The sequence below is a fragment of the Coenobita brevimanus genome, chromosome 89 (genome assembly GCF_032717465.1).
Source record: "Coenobita brevimanus isolate Jiangsu-jjx chromosome 89, ASM3271746v2, whole genome shotgun sequence".
Taxonomy (NCBI): domain Eukaryota; kingdom Metazoa; phylum Arthropoda; class Malacostraca; order Decapoda; family Coenobitidae; genus Coenobita; species Coenobita brevimanus.
In genome coordinates this window covers 21,327,064-21,341,681 of record NC_137042.1, presented here as the reverse complement: position 1 = coordinate 21,341,681, position 14,618 = coordinate 21,327,064, and the positions used below count along the sequence as shown (strand labels likewise).

Sequence of the window (14,618 nt, the reverse complement as noted above, 5' to 3'; positions counted from 1 at the left end):
AAACGGAACCTAAAGGTGAATGTAGGGAAGAGTAAAGTGATGGTCTTTGAGAGAGGTGAAGTCAGTGAATGTATAGCGAGGTTGGCTGGTGAGGAATTGGAAAATGTGAGTACGTTTAAGTATTTGGGTAGTGTGATGAGTAAGGATGGAGGTTTGGAGGGTGAAGTGCTTGAAAGGGTACAGCAGGGAAGAAAGGTTGCTGGTTCCTTGAAAGCAGTGATAAGAAACAGGGAAGTGAGCATGGAAGTAAAAAAGTTACTACATGACAGTATTGTGATACCAACTCTAACGTACGGAAGTGAAGCTTGGACGTTGTTGGAAGGACACAAGTCAAGAGTGAGAGCAGTGGAAATGAGTTATTTAAGAGGAGCTTGTGGAGTCACGTGGAGAGACAGGCTGACGAATGAGGATATAAAGGAGCGTTGTGGTGTTGATGTGGATGTGATAGGAAGCGTTGTGAGGAACACACTGAGGTGGTTTGGCCATGTGGAGAGGATGGAGGGTGAAAGACTGACGAAGAGAGTGTATGTGAGTGAGGTGGAGGGTGGAAGAGGGAGGGGGAGACCGAGGATGAGATGGAGGGATGGGGTGGAGAGGTATATGAGAGAGGGGGGTGTGAGTTGGGAGCAGGGTAGTGAAATGGCGGGGGACAGGGCGACTTGGAGGCGATTTGTTTGTGGCCACCCCAAACGGGATTGAGGCGTCTGGCAATAGATAGATAGATAGATAGTATATTCTTTCCTAAGAAGATTAGTACAACATATGCCAAAAAGATGGTTTTTGGACTGTATGAAGTAAAAAAGGCGTATGAATACTGACATTTGTATATAATCTGACTTGTACAAAAAATGACACATACGGTCTATCCATAGTTTAATATTTATTAGACTCTAAAATGTTACAGCGTACCAAAGCCTAGCGCTGCCAGACGTACAAAGCAAGCATGGTGGTGGAGTAGATCAGCCAGTGAAGACAGACAGCTGTTTCGGTTTCCTTGGAAAACTTGTTTTACCGGAGGCAGCATATAAATATCGACATGCTATCATGAAATGAATTAGGTTTTATTCTTACTCACAGGGAGTTTAATTTGTTAGTATAAATTATAACTAATTTCTTTTACTGGATAAAGATATACATATATATTTCTATGCATGCATAAACCAGGCTGGAACCACTGTGGAATATTTTTTTTATAATTAGTTTTGTTCATGTTGCATTGACACAATACTGTTTTAAAAAGAAGAAATAGAATATTTATGTAATTTTACAATAAGTAAGATGCATGAAAAAGGACATTAAATTATTGCCCGAGATGTGATTTTTATTCCATCTGAAAAATAAAAATATTGGTGATGTCTGGCATTTCTCCAGGCACGCGAACACTCCTATTAGGAAGGATACTGTACACAAAGGTAGGGTATAGGTAGGCAGGGTATTGCTCTGTATTCGGATTTTATCTGTATCAAGATGTACTGATGGCCCTCTTACATCGGATAAGCGAGGAATTAATCCATCCATCCATCATCTCATCCTACATTGCCCCATGAGGAGCGTAGGAGCCTGGGGCTAGGTAAGTTGGTCCTGATATTTAAGATGAGAGTGAAAGGGATTAACCCCTACACCGCGGGCTTGTTTACCAATGACTTGCGTGTGCCGCGGGGTTATTTGGGCTCCGACAGACTCTCAAAAAATATTTGCCAAAAATCAGTTATTAGTCCTAGAATAATAAAATTACATATGCTTATGGCACATACCTTCAGCTATCTCCTGGAATGATTGTTGAGCCTTCGTCAGTTACCGTAGGACTTGTGGAGACCTCTGAAGTAGGGTAACGAAGTCTCCACTTTACACTTCCCGACAACCCGTAATATGATTACCACAGCCAGATACAAACACTATAAACACTATTCTACAATTTTCAAGTAGTTTGGGATCCATACTAAAAAAAAAAATACACTGTGAAAGCAATGGAAATTACGAGCGCGTCTGATCGTCGCACTGGCACTAGTTCGCTCTTAGTAGTCTGTCATTTATTATTCATAAAACCCCTCACACTTTATATTTCTATTACTATATAACACTTATATATATCTACAGTCTTTATCCATAAGTTTCCTTCAGTAGTATTAGTTTATTGTCACTGTAGGGATTCAATTTCTTTCAGTAAAATACGTAGCATTCACTTTCTCGTCCTGTATACTGGCATTGAGAGTGAATGTCACTTTCATCTTCACTCTCATAACTCATAGCATTCAGACATGCTAGAGTGAAACTTTCACTTTCATTACTCCTAGGGTATATACTCGTATTCTTATAATACTACTCATTTACATTTCTATTTACGTTCTCTATTTTATTTACGTTATTTACATTTCTATTTTATTTACACTGTGTTGTGCACTGTCACTTGAAATAACTTATAAAACTGTTTTCCATTGTTCACGTATATTTACATTCATTACTTTCACTTGCTGTTTACACATTATTTACACATTATTTACAATTCCACTTGCACTGTTTTACTCAATAGAAAGATCGTAGTCACTCTTTTATCAATTGTCAGCCCTTTACCTCTTTCCACACGAGGTTTAGTAGGGGGTAAAGGTCACAGGGCCATTTGCATGGGGGTGAAAAAAGGCCTTGAAGTCAGCAAGAAGAAACATACGTACTCTCACTTCGGAAGTTGAGAGTAACCTGATAACGGAGGGCTAGCGTGGAGGCCTGCTAAGGGGTTATTCAGGGTTACCAATATTACTTCTTGAAACAGCTAAGTCTAGCACTGATATGATTGGCAGGAAATCTAGACAATACATTATAAATTTGGTAGTTCCAGGTGAATGTAAATATCACTTAGGCTTCTCCCTTCCCTCCTTACATGTATATTTATTTCGAAAATAGATTAGAGGCCTACTTAGGAGATATATTTTCAGAGCTGCCAATGTTAGATCTTGAAACATCTTTGTTTAGCACTGATATGATTGGCAGGAAATCTAGACAATACATTATAAATTAGGTAGTTCCAGGTGAATGTAAATATCACTTAGGCTTCTCCCTTCCCTCCTTACATGTATAATTATTACGAAAATAGATTATAGGGCATATTTCAAGAGGAAAAAAACAGCGAAAATTAGCGAGCGAGTGCACGTGAGGTGTTGTCAGGTAATAATTAGCCAATTCCAGGTGTTTGGCACTCTCACTTACCTTATTTCTTTCTTGTATATATTATTTGGTATAAGAATAGGACATAGGGCTTATTTCAATGGATGAAATCAGTGAAAAATTCCAGGGAAGATTTACTTAGCATAGCACGGCCGGGCAGGCGAGAGGATAGGGTAATGGAGGGGGGGTAGGGAGGGGAGTCAAGAACGGGGAGAAATGGCTAAATTGTCAACAATGGATGGGAGTACAGATGAGATTAGGAGTGCTGACTAGTGTTGGACATTGGCAGTACTGATAGATGATACAAGCCCCCACTTGGAAGCCCGGGTGAATTCAAAATAACACAGAATCACAAAAGCGACGCCCCGCGGTATGATCCCTTGCTCCCAAGCGTCACGAAAGTGACGCCCCGCGGTTAAGGGGTTAATACCGGTATATATATATATATATATATATATATATATATATATATCAATCAATCATTTCCTGTGGCACCCTCGGGGATGCATAGGGCCTCGATGAACTCACACCACCACATCCTATCTTGTGCTAACTCCTCAAGATCTCCCCAACACTCATCTCCAGCTTCCCGTCTCATTGTCCTCACCCACGTCTCTTTTGGCCTTCCTCTACCTCTCATACCAAGTGCCACCCACCCTGGTGTACCTCGTACTATTCCCTGTCTCCTATACAGTACACATGTCCTAGCCACTTCCATCGTGAGAATCTAACATATTCATCGATCGGCTGCACTCCCGTTATTTCTCTAATTCTACTATTTGGTATCCTTTCCCACCACTTAACTCCTAATATTCTTCTAAGTGCTTTATTTTCAAACACCAAGAATTTATTTTCCATAGTCACTGTGCTGTACCAAGACTCGTGTCCATAAATTAAGATACTCCTAACCATTACCTTATAAAGTTTGATTTTTGTATGAACAGAAAAATTGTTATTATTCCAAATATTTTTAAACATTCCCATTGCCTAATTAGCCTTCTTTAACCTTTCCTCGAATTCAAAGTTCAAAGAACCATCCTTGGCTAAATAAGTACCTAAATATTTAAACCTATCAACTTGCTTTACAACCATACCTCCAATTACACATTCCTGCGCATTTTCCATATTCATATTGATTATTTCAGTTTTTCTACAATTAATAACCAAACCCACCTTGCGACCTTCACTCACCAAACAGTCCAACACTCTCTGCATCTCTTCTGGCCCATCACAAATCAAAACTATATCATCTGCATAATCTAAATCCAAAAGTTTCCTGTTCTCTCCTCAAAGTATACCTGCACCGGTTTCTGTTCCAACACGTTTCATAATGTAATCAATGACCAATATAAATAATAAAGGCGATAGAACACCACCTTGAATTACTCCGGACTTGACTTCAAACGAATCACTCAGACAACCATCAACCATCACTTTACAAAATGTATCCCCATGCATGTTCATAATGACCCTCACAAACTCCTCTGGTATTCCATAATGTCTCATGATCTTCCCCATAGTCTCTCTCGAAACACTATCAAAAGCCTTTTCAAAATCAACAAAACAAAGACTTAACGGTACTCTCATTTCATTAACTTGCTGCATCAAATGCCTAACTATAAAGATATGATCATTGCAACCACGTCCCTTTCTAAAACCAGCCTGTTCATCCCTCAGAATACCCTCAACCACTGGCTCCAACCTATTTAACAACACTCTACTGAAAACTTTCAAAGCTATCGGTGACAAAGAGATTCCCCCTCCAATTACCACATTCACTCAGGTCTCCCTTCTTCGGAATTTTAACAATTACACCATTCTTCCAAACTGATGGTAGTAACCCCGTCACCCATATCTTATTGAATAGCTTGGTCAAGATCATTATTAATCTATCCCCTCCACTTTAAACATTTCCGGAAATAAACCATCCTCCCCTGGTGCCTTGTTATTCTTTAACTGTTTTACTGCTTTCTCCACTTCTGCAAGCCTCAACTCTCCTGTTTCTATATTTAAATCTTCCTGAGCAGACGGTATATCCTCTTCTGGTGGTATTGGTCTATTAAGAACTGTCTCAAAATGCTCTTTCCATCTATTTTTAATATCTCCATCTTTGGTCAATAAATTTCCTTCCCTGTCTCTAACTGGTATTTCCTTGCATTTACCTGCATTACCACTCAGTTCTCTAATCGATTCATATGCTATTCTTTGACTCTGTCCATCATTTTTGTTTATTAAGATTTCAGTCTCTGCAACCTTTTCATCCACACATCTTCTTTTATCTCTCCTAGCTAACCTTCTTACTTCTGAATTCAAACTCCAGTACGCAGCTCTTGCTAATGCAATCTCTCGTTCATCAACGCATTGCATCTCACTCCTCAATTTAGCCTCACCTCTCCTTTTTATCATATCCCACGTTTCCTCTGATATCCATTTCTTTCTCCTGAATCTATGTCTCCTTCCAATCGTACATTCAGCAGTCTCATGCAAAACTTTGTTCACATCCTCCCACATCTCATCTACACTTCTCTCCCCCTCTTCCAACGTTTCCAACACCAAAAACCTATTTCTGCATTCTAATCTGAATTCCTCCTTTTCTTCTCCTTCCCTTCTAAGCTTAACAATATCGTATCTACCAACACCAGATTTTTCCTTCTTCTGATTTTTAAGTTTAAACCTTATTTTTGCAATGCTGAGTTGATGGTCACTACCAATATCCGCTCCCCGTTTAACATGAACATCTAGCAGAGAACTTCTATGCCTCCTACTGATAGCGATGTGATCAATCTGATTTTTATATTTTCCACACGGCGACACCCAAGTTGTCTTGTGTATATTGCAATGCTGAAAGAGTGTGCCCCCAATGACTAAGTCATTTGCTAGACAGAAGCTTCCAAACCTCACTCCGTTTTCACTCATCCTACTACCAACTCCCATCTTACCCATACTTGCCTCAAATCCCTCATTTGAGCAGCCCATTACTGTATATATACTGTATACTGTATATATATACTGTATACTGTATATATATACTGTATACTGTATATATATATATATATATATATATATATATATATATATATATATACAGTACCGTATATATTTGGAGCAGCCCTGTTCTAAGGGTGACATAAGCTACAGGTCACATCGGGTTTCTGCGCACGTAAACATTGACAGTCATCTTGGCCCTGACAGGTGATGGCTGGCTTGCATGGTGTTGGCATGTGTGGCAAGCTTTTCATCTGCCACCTTCATCATTATAATGGGGGCATGAACTGAATAAGGGAGAAGGTCCTAACTTATTTCACATCATTACAGTGATTTATAAAATATTGGGAGATCATACATAAAGTGTGCTGTATAAGCAAAAATGGTGATGGTACATCAAAAAATGAGCCTAAAATCTAAAGATAATACAGTATAAGAAAACAACTGCATATCGGCTGATCATATGGCAAGGTTGACTGTATGCCATACATAAACAATCATGGACACATGAAACATCCATATTTCAGTTCAACATTCAAATCAGTATTTCACCTAGTTCATTTTCCAAAAGAACAGCAGCCCTTGCACCCTCATACCAACATATTTGTAACTACATTCAGCAATTCCCCTTCTAGTCAATATACTTTCAGCACATTCCTAGTTCATATACTTGTCATTAAGCAATGAATACAGTTCTGTACTGAATGATTATGGTAAGTAGCTGACAACTTTATGAATAACTGTGTTACCTGGTTAGTGATATCTGATAAAACTTGACATATATGGTAATTTTTAACAGAGAACTTGTATATTAGAGTAAGAGCCTGCCATTCACAACCTAAAAATATTAACCCAGCACATCCTTTATTGATATGAATCACATATCCTTTTCTCTGTACCATTATTGTAATCTAACATGAAGCATGCTAGACTGGTGTAGGTTTAAATATGAGTTTTTCATTCTAACACCAAGCCTCCAGTCACTAAATCCTTCTGTTAATTAAAGTGTTAAATTTAAACTTGATCAGAGTTAGCTATATCATTGTCTGATAGATATAATGTACTGTACAGTGTACTGAACTAACTACTATGCTGACAATTATAAGGGAGAAAGTCTAAATATGTTAAACTATTGGTATATACAATATCATACCTGGCTCCTTCAAAATTTTTGTACATTCCTTGATGAGCATGTACACAAGTTCTTTCCAGACAGGCAGGATTTGCTTGTGACCCAGACCAGCCACTGCCTTGGTGATACCTTGCATAAACCTGCCATGAAAACAGAGAGATTATTATTAAAGTAAGGTCTCACTACACATTTGTTCGCTATGTGATGAATCTCTACAATGATGATCTAAAAGTTAGGCCCAGTTTTGCTATAACAATGTTGAAATTACTGCAAATTCGCCAGAACGATGCCTCACAGTCAGCTGTTTGAGCCAAGATTGCTGTCTGGTGTTTACATTTGCTGTGATCATTGCCTTTTCATTCCATTTTATGTGTGAAAGGCCACTGAAACACCACCATCATTGCCAAATAATGGCGTCAATGCATACTGAATAGAGCAGTGTGCAATATTAAGTGAAGCGATAACTTTTTGTGTGTGAAATACTCAAACAAGTGACTTGGAAATCGTGTCTACCATGCATAAACAGTGTCTGCCAGTCAGCTGTGAGCCAAGTTGGCTGCCCAGTCCTTAAATTCACTGTGATCATTGCCTTTCTGTTCCATTTTGTGTGTGAAAGGTCACTGACACACAAATGCATTTGCCAAATAACAGTACAAGTGCAAAACAAATATCTGTACCAGTACAGTAGTGTGGTGCATGATATTAAGCAATAACCTTTTCTGTGTGAAATACTGAAAATTGTGACTAGAAAATCATGTCTGGCAGGATGCTACCCCTAATGAAAAGCCTGGTGCTACTGATGGAACCAAGGGAATGCACTGAGAGAGAGAGAGAGAGAGAGAGAGAGAGAGAAAGTGTGTGTGTGTGTGTGTGTGTGTGTGTGTGGGTGGGTGCGTGCGCACAAATGAATGCACGCAGACTTTTATAACTTCTATGTTAGCAAGGCATGTAGACTACTTTCTGCTAGTGGTGCAATATATGGAGAGAAAAGAGTGACTTGGGCTGAGTGGCTTGATGTAATTTGGCCTCTATAGTGGCTTTCCAATACTGTACCTTTACAGTGTAGTTTCATACAGCGTGGCATCCTGCCAGCATGAGTTAAGAGCCATACCAAAGAGCCCACTGTATACAGTACAACTTTCCCGCATTGCCAGAATATTATTGACACGTAAGCTCTAGTTTTAAATTTTAGGCCTAGGTTTGTTGACTGGGGTCATGTGCAACCAGATATGATGACAGAAATCCTTTCAAGCTATACATTTTTTTTTTTTTTCAGCAATCTCATAGTTGTTTTCAATGTATGGGAGTAAGTATGAGTGACACAGAAAAGTTCTAGTGTGAGTTCTATCAACCCTGGCCCTTCACTGCACATCTTGACCATTTAGTGGCTAATGAACATGGCTTGTTAGGCTAAATGAAAATTATTCCAGTGTTGATGAACATCTTTACGATGAAAAACGTATTATGTAAAAGGATGATAAATGAGGAATTACTATATAACAATGAACGTATTTCAAAAGAAATTTTCTTTGCCATGATTGTTGTTACCCCTCCATTTTACTGGTTATGCAAATATTCTGCCATTATATAGGCAACACTCATTTTTTGAACAACTGATATAATTTTTACTTATCAAAATAGTCATTTTCTGGCATCATTCCTCAGTAAGTAAATCAGTACCGATATTCTTGTTTATCTGAATCCATAATAAAAAAATCATACAAAACTAGTCCCTTGGGCAGTAACTGACCCATTCTGGAAAGTAGGATTGCCTGCCCTAAGCCACAAACACTGCAAAACACACTCTCAAAACCACTAGATTGTAGCTAAACACAAAAATCTCCAGATCACTAGAAAAAGTACAGTACAAATTGTCTAGAATATTCTCAAACCTCTGTACAAAAATAAATAAATAAAATCTATAACTGCAAATTTCTTGCCACTGGGTTTTATATATATATATATATATATATATATATATATATATATATATATATATACACAGTATATATAAATATATATATATATATATATATATATATATATATATACAGTATATATATATATATATATATATATATATATATATATATATAATATATATATATATATATATATATATATATATATATATATATATATATATATATATATATATATATATATATATAGTGGTAGGTGGGGGCGCTCACCATCCACTTACTCAAAGTAGTGCTGCTCTAGGGTGTCTGCCCTTTCCTCTCTTCCATCCTTCTTTCCTTCCGTCCTCTTCTGTCTTTCTTTCCTTCATCCTTTCCTTGTCCTTCTGCCTACGGGTGACTTTACACTCCCTCTTCAGTCTTTCTTTCCTTCATTCTTTCGTTTTCCTTCTGCCTGTGGGTGACTCTACACTGAGCGACATGCCAAATGGTTTCCTGTACACCAGGAAACCATTTACTACGCTGGGTGGTAACCATATAACCAAATTTTGGCACCTGGTGGTTTAGTGGGTAATTATTGCACTCCAGTCGGATTGACCCGGTGAAGGTTTATATCCAAGGGATGGTTGGGGTTGATTACTCATATAATGCCACTCAGGGATGAGTGAGACTGGTCACTCTCATCTTAAATGTCGAGACCAACTGCCTAGCCCCGGGCTCCTACGCTCCTCATGGGGCAGTGTAGGACTGGATGATGGACGGATATACAGTATATATATACAGTAATCACTCTAATATCCGGACGACCAATATCCGAACATCCCCACTAACCGAACCTTATCGTCCTGGGATCAAACATTCCCAAAATGGTCCGAAAATCCAAAAAAATTGGAAAAAAAAATCGATTTTTTGCCGTCCGTAATTTGAACTTGCCGCGCGCGCGCCGCGTGAGAGCATTGTTTTGGTTCGTCATTCCTCCGACGTCCGATAGAGCGCCGCTGCATCCTCCCCACTTCCCGCCTGTCTCTCACCGCGACAAGACCTACGCTCTTCGCCATGGCTGCCCACGTGCTCGCTTTTGTGGTGGTGCCGTACTTGCTGCAAGGCCTCCTGCTGCTCTCTGCCCTACTCTTAGTGTGTGTGATGATGGCCCCGCCTCCTGAGAAAAGGAAGAGAGTGGTGTTGACTCTGGAGAAGAAACGGGAGATATTGGAGAAGGTTGATGCGGGTTGGTCTTCCTCTCGCATTCTCCGCGAGTTCAACCTGGCCCGGTCGACTTTGTTTGATATCAAGCGTTCCCGAGACAAGCTCATGCAGTACACGGCTGACTTCTCGTCGAGAAGCAAACGCAACGTGGAGAGGAAGGTTATGTTTACCCCCAAGTATGCAGAGATCGACCGCTCCACGTTGATTTGGTATCGACAGCAACGTGCAGCTGGTGTGATGGTATGTGGAACGGAGCTGAAGGCTGCTGCTGAGAAGTTTGCAAGGCTTCACGACGCCCTAGACTTCAAGGCATCCGAGGGTTGGCTCTTCGCGTTCAAGTTGCGACATGGCCTTACTAACCGTAAAGCACATGGCGAAGCATTGGACGCTAACGAGGATGGAGTGGACGAGTTTCGGCACAAGGTGAAAGGCTTGATCGACAGGGAGGGCCTCACTCTCGGTCAAGTCTATAACGCTGACGAAACTGGCCTATTCTATCGCTCGGTGCCAACGAACACTCTCGCCGATGAGACGGAGAAGCGTGTACCTGGCCGCAAGCTTTCTAAGGAACGGGTATCTGCTTTGTGTTGTGCCAATGCTAACAGCATACACCGGCTTAAGCCCGTTATTGTTGGCCGTGCAAAGCAGCCTCGGTGCCTTCGTGGGGTGATGGATGTCCTTCCTGTCGTATGGTACCATTCTTTGAAAGCATGGTTCACAGCTGTGATTTTCAAAGACTGGTTTCACCATCACTTCGTCAAGGAGGTCATACATTACCAGACGAAGACACTGGGAATTCCTCGCGACCAGGTAAAGGCTCTCCTTCTCCTCGACAATGCACCTGCCCACCCGTGCGACAAGGACTTGGTTGCTGAGAATGGCCGTATTAGGTGCATGTTTCTGCCACCTAATACGACTGCTCTCATTCAACCAATGGACCAAGGAGTGATCGTGGCAACAAAGCGCCTGTACCGTCGGAAGTTCCTGGACGAGGTGATGGTGGTTCTCGAGGACGAGGACGAGCGCAGGGAAGGACGTGACACTCGAGGCAAGCGGACTTTGGAAAACCTTCGCCGCTACAACATCAAGTCTGCGCTGTACAACTGGGCTAGTGCATGGAAGGAAGTCCCTGTGAAAACTCTTGAAAATGGTTGGTCTCGTCTGCTTCTCGGAACAGATGTGGAGTACGATTTCCTAGGGTTTGACGTGGATGACTTCCATGCACGGCTACGTACGCACGGCGACGATGTTGATGTGGACGATGTTCGTGAGTGGTTGGACGACGACGAGGGTGATCCTGGGTATCAGACGTTGTCTGATATCGAGATCGCGTCTTCGGTTGCTGGTGTCAGTCCCGAACTTGAAGATTCCGACGACGAAGGCGATGATGATGCAGACTCCGCCCAGCAGGACACTACTCCAGCCATCCCCAAGCTGAGCGCACTCCGGGAACATCTAGAGTTCGTCCTAGACTACCTGGAACACCCGGACTGCGACAGGGAGATGGGGCCCTTGGGACTCGTGGAGGAAGTGCGTGCTTTCCGGCAGCGCATCATCAATCGCCAGAATCGTCGGTCCTTGCGTCAGTCAACGATTGACAGTTTTTTCAGGCCCGTGACCCCCGCTGTGCCAAGCCCTGGTTCCACTCCGTTGCCTCCCCAAGACAGGCCCTCATGCTCCGAGCCACAGCCCAGCACATCAGCTACAGTGGAGTCACCGCTCGACGTGAGTTTGCGGCTGTCTTCAGAGTCTTCTGTAGTCGGTACGCCATCACCACTACCCACCGATGCACCCCTTGGACGCCTGCCAGTGATACTCTCGGGCTCTGACAGTGAATAAACAGCAAGAACTTCTCCACTAGACCACACGGGAATTTTGAGTGTTGTGCAGTGAAAAAAACGGTGTGTTGTGTTAAGGTTTTCAAGTTGGGAGAAAAGACTAAGTAGAAAAGAAATTTAACGTAACTAACCTTCTTTGTTTTGGCTTTGGAAACTTAAAAAACTTGGGAAAAGTTAATGTGCAACACTTAAATTTAATGGAACATTATTTGGACTAAAGTGAACACTGTGAAAAGAACGGACTTCTGTGTGTTAGTGACTAAGTTCAGTGCAAGACTTCAGGAAGAGTGTAGTGCAAGTGCTTCAGGAAATCGTTCTTACTGTCAGAGTCCGAGAGGAGGCGGTTATTCATCGAGGTGGCCAGGGACTTGCTGTAAGTAGCCAAAATGTTTCATGTTGTACTATTTTCCATACTATATTTACCAGAATGTTTCATATTGTATTTTTTCCCATACTATACTTACCAGAAAGTGTCATACTGTACTTCTTTCCATACTAAACTTACCTCATGCATGTGCAGTAGGAATGTGTTTTTCAGAGTTCGGTTAGGTTCGGTTAGGTTAGGTTCGGTTAGAGTCCATAAGTACCAGAATGTTTATTAATGTATGAACATACTTCTAAACCCACATTTTATGTGTCTATTGCATTTATTTCAGTCATTTATGTGCCTTATTGGTGTGATTTGGGTGTTAAATAGGTGCTATGCATGTCCGGAGGGAGTTGTATAGGTGTTTCTCTGTGTTAGGGTCCGTAAGTACAAGTCCATAAGCTGGGGCCCAATATCCGGACAAAACCAATATCCGAACCTACCGATGGCTCTATTGATCCGGATATTGGAGTGATTACTGTATATATATATCATCATCATCATCATCAGCCGTTTGAGTATCCATTGCAGGACCGGCCTATCCCGACTGAAGTGGGGATGATACAGCCAATGTATCTCTACCAAGTGGCTTAGGCTGTCTGCTAGAGATTGTATGTAGGGTGAAAAGTGCTTGTAAGTGTAATTGTAGTGTGGCTGTGGATGTGTGTGTAGTCCGTGAACCAAGTGTAATCGGCCTGCACAAGCCAACTGGGTGCAAGCATACTTTATAGTAAGCGACACTGGTTCAACCACAGCACCCCTTGAGTCTGCCAATGCAGTACGTGGCCGGGGGAACACTCCCAAAGTTTATTACCCTGGCGGGGCGCGAACCCTGGTTCACCCATGTACGAAACACACACTCTACCACTGTACCGCAGAGGCTATATATATATATATATATATGACGTATGGTTGCAAGACTTGGAAACTGACAAAATCGATGGAAATAAATTAATTCGTTCTCAGACAGCAATGGAAAGGTCAATGTTGGGAAAACCTTTAAGAGACAGGAAAAGATCAACTTGGGTGAGACAGCAGACTAAAGTTATAAAAGAACAGAAATGGAGGTTGGCAGGCCATGTAGCAAGAATAAGGGATAATCGATAGAGCAAGAAATTGACTGACTGGACACCAAGAGATGGTAAGCATAGCAGAAAAAGGCCAGACAGGAGGTGGAGGGATGAGACAGAGAAATTTGCAGGGAAAACATGGCAAAGATTGGCTAAGTCAAGGATTTTGTGGAGAAGGTTGGGGGAGGCCTTTGTTCAGCAGTGGACTTGTAATGGCTGATGAGATATATATATATATACTGTATATATATATATATATATATATATATATATATATATATATATACTGTATAGGCCTATACTGTATAAAAAAAAAAAAAAGCTGCCAAACTCACTGATTCACCACCAAACATTACGTTGGCAGTATTACTCTACTGCTATTGTTTTGAGAGTAAGATCACAGTTGTATTTTCATACTTAATTCAGATATAACTGTTGTGTTACTGCACATTTCAGTATATGATATCTGTTGCTGGCTGTGTGCTTCTTTATGTGTTCACTTATTATATAATGACTGATTGAGAAGTAGTAGTTGTAGCTGTAGCCCCAGATTCATTTGAAGAGAGAACCCATTGGACTACAGGCTTAAAACTGCCCTTCTGCAGCCCATCATTCTCCTATCAGGGGATAAGGAAATAGGTGAGGGCCATTTGTACAACCAGGTATAACCTGCCCAGTTACCAAACCAAAGCCACTATGCAAATGCATCCCTCTCTAGCACCTGATCGGTTAATTCAAGTCACAAAGTAAACTATCTTTGGGAACTGTTCTGATATCACTTGATCAGTGGAGTCACCCAAGAGTGTGGACCTGGGCCTACAAAGATATGAATTCAGACTTAACATAAGGTATATGAGGTGTCACTGTTCACTCTACGACATCTTCTGCTTGTACAGGGTACTGTGTAGCTTCAGCTGCTTATTGCATGACTTCTGACGTAGA

At 41.1% G+C, this 14,618-nt stretch overlaps 1 protein-coding gene across 1 annotated transcript in view; it reads right to left on the bottom strand.

The window, feature by feature from the left end:
• Nucleotides 1–14,618, bottom strand: part of LOC145411414 (uncharacterized) — a 122,714-nt gene that overhangs the window by 70,019 nt on the left and 38,077 nt on the right. The window contains exon 6 of the mRNA XM_080281454.1: nucleotides 7,298–7,416. Within this exon, the coding sequence (XP_080137580.1) occupies nucleotides 7,298–7,416 (119 nt within the window). The remainder of the gene's footprint in view (nucleotides 1–7,297; nucleotides 7,417–14,618) is intronic.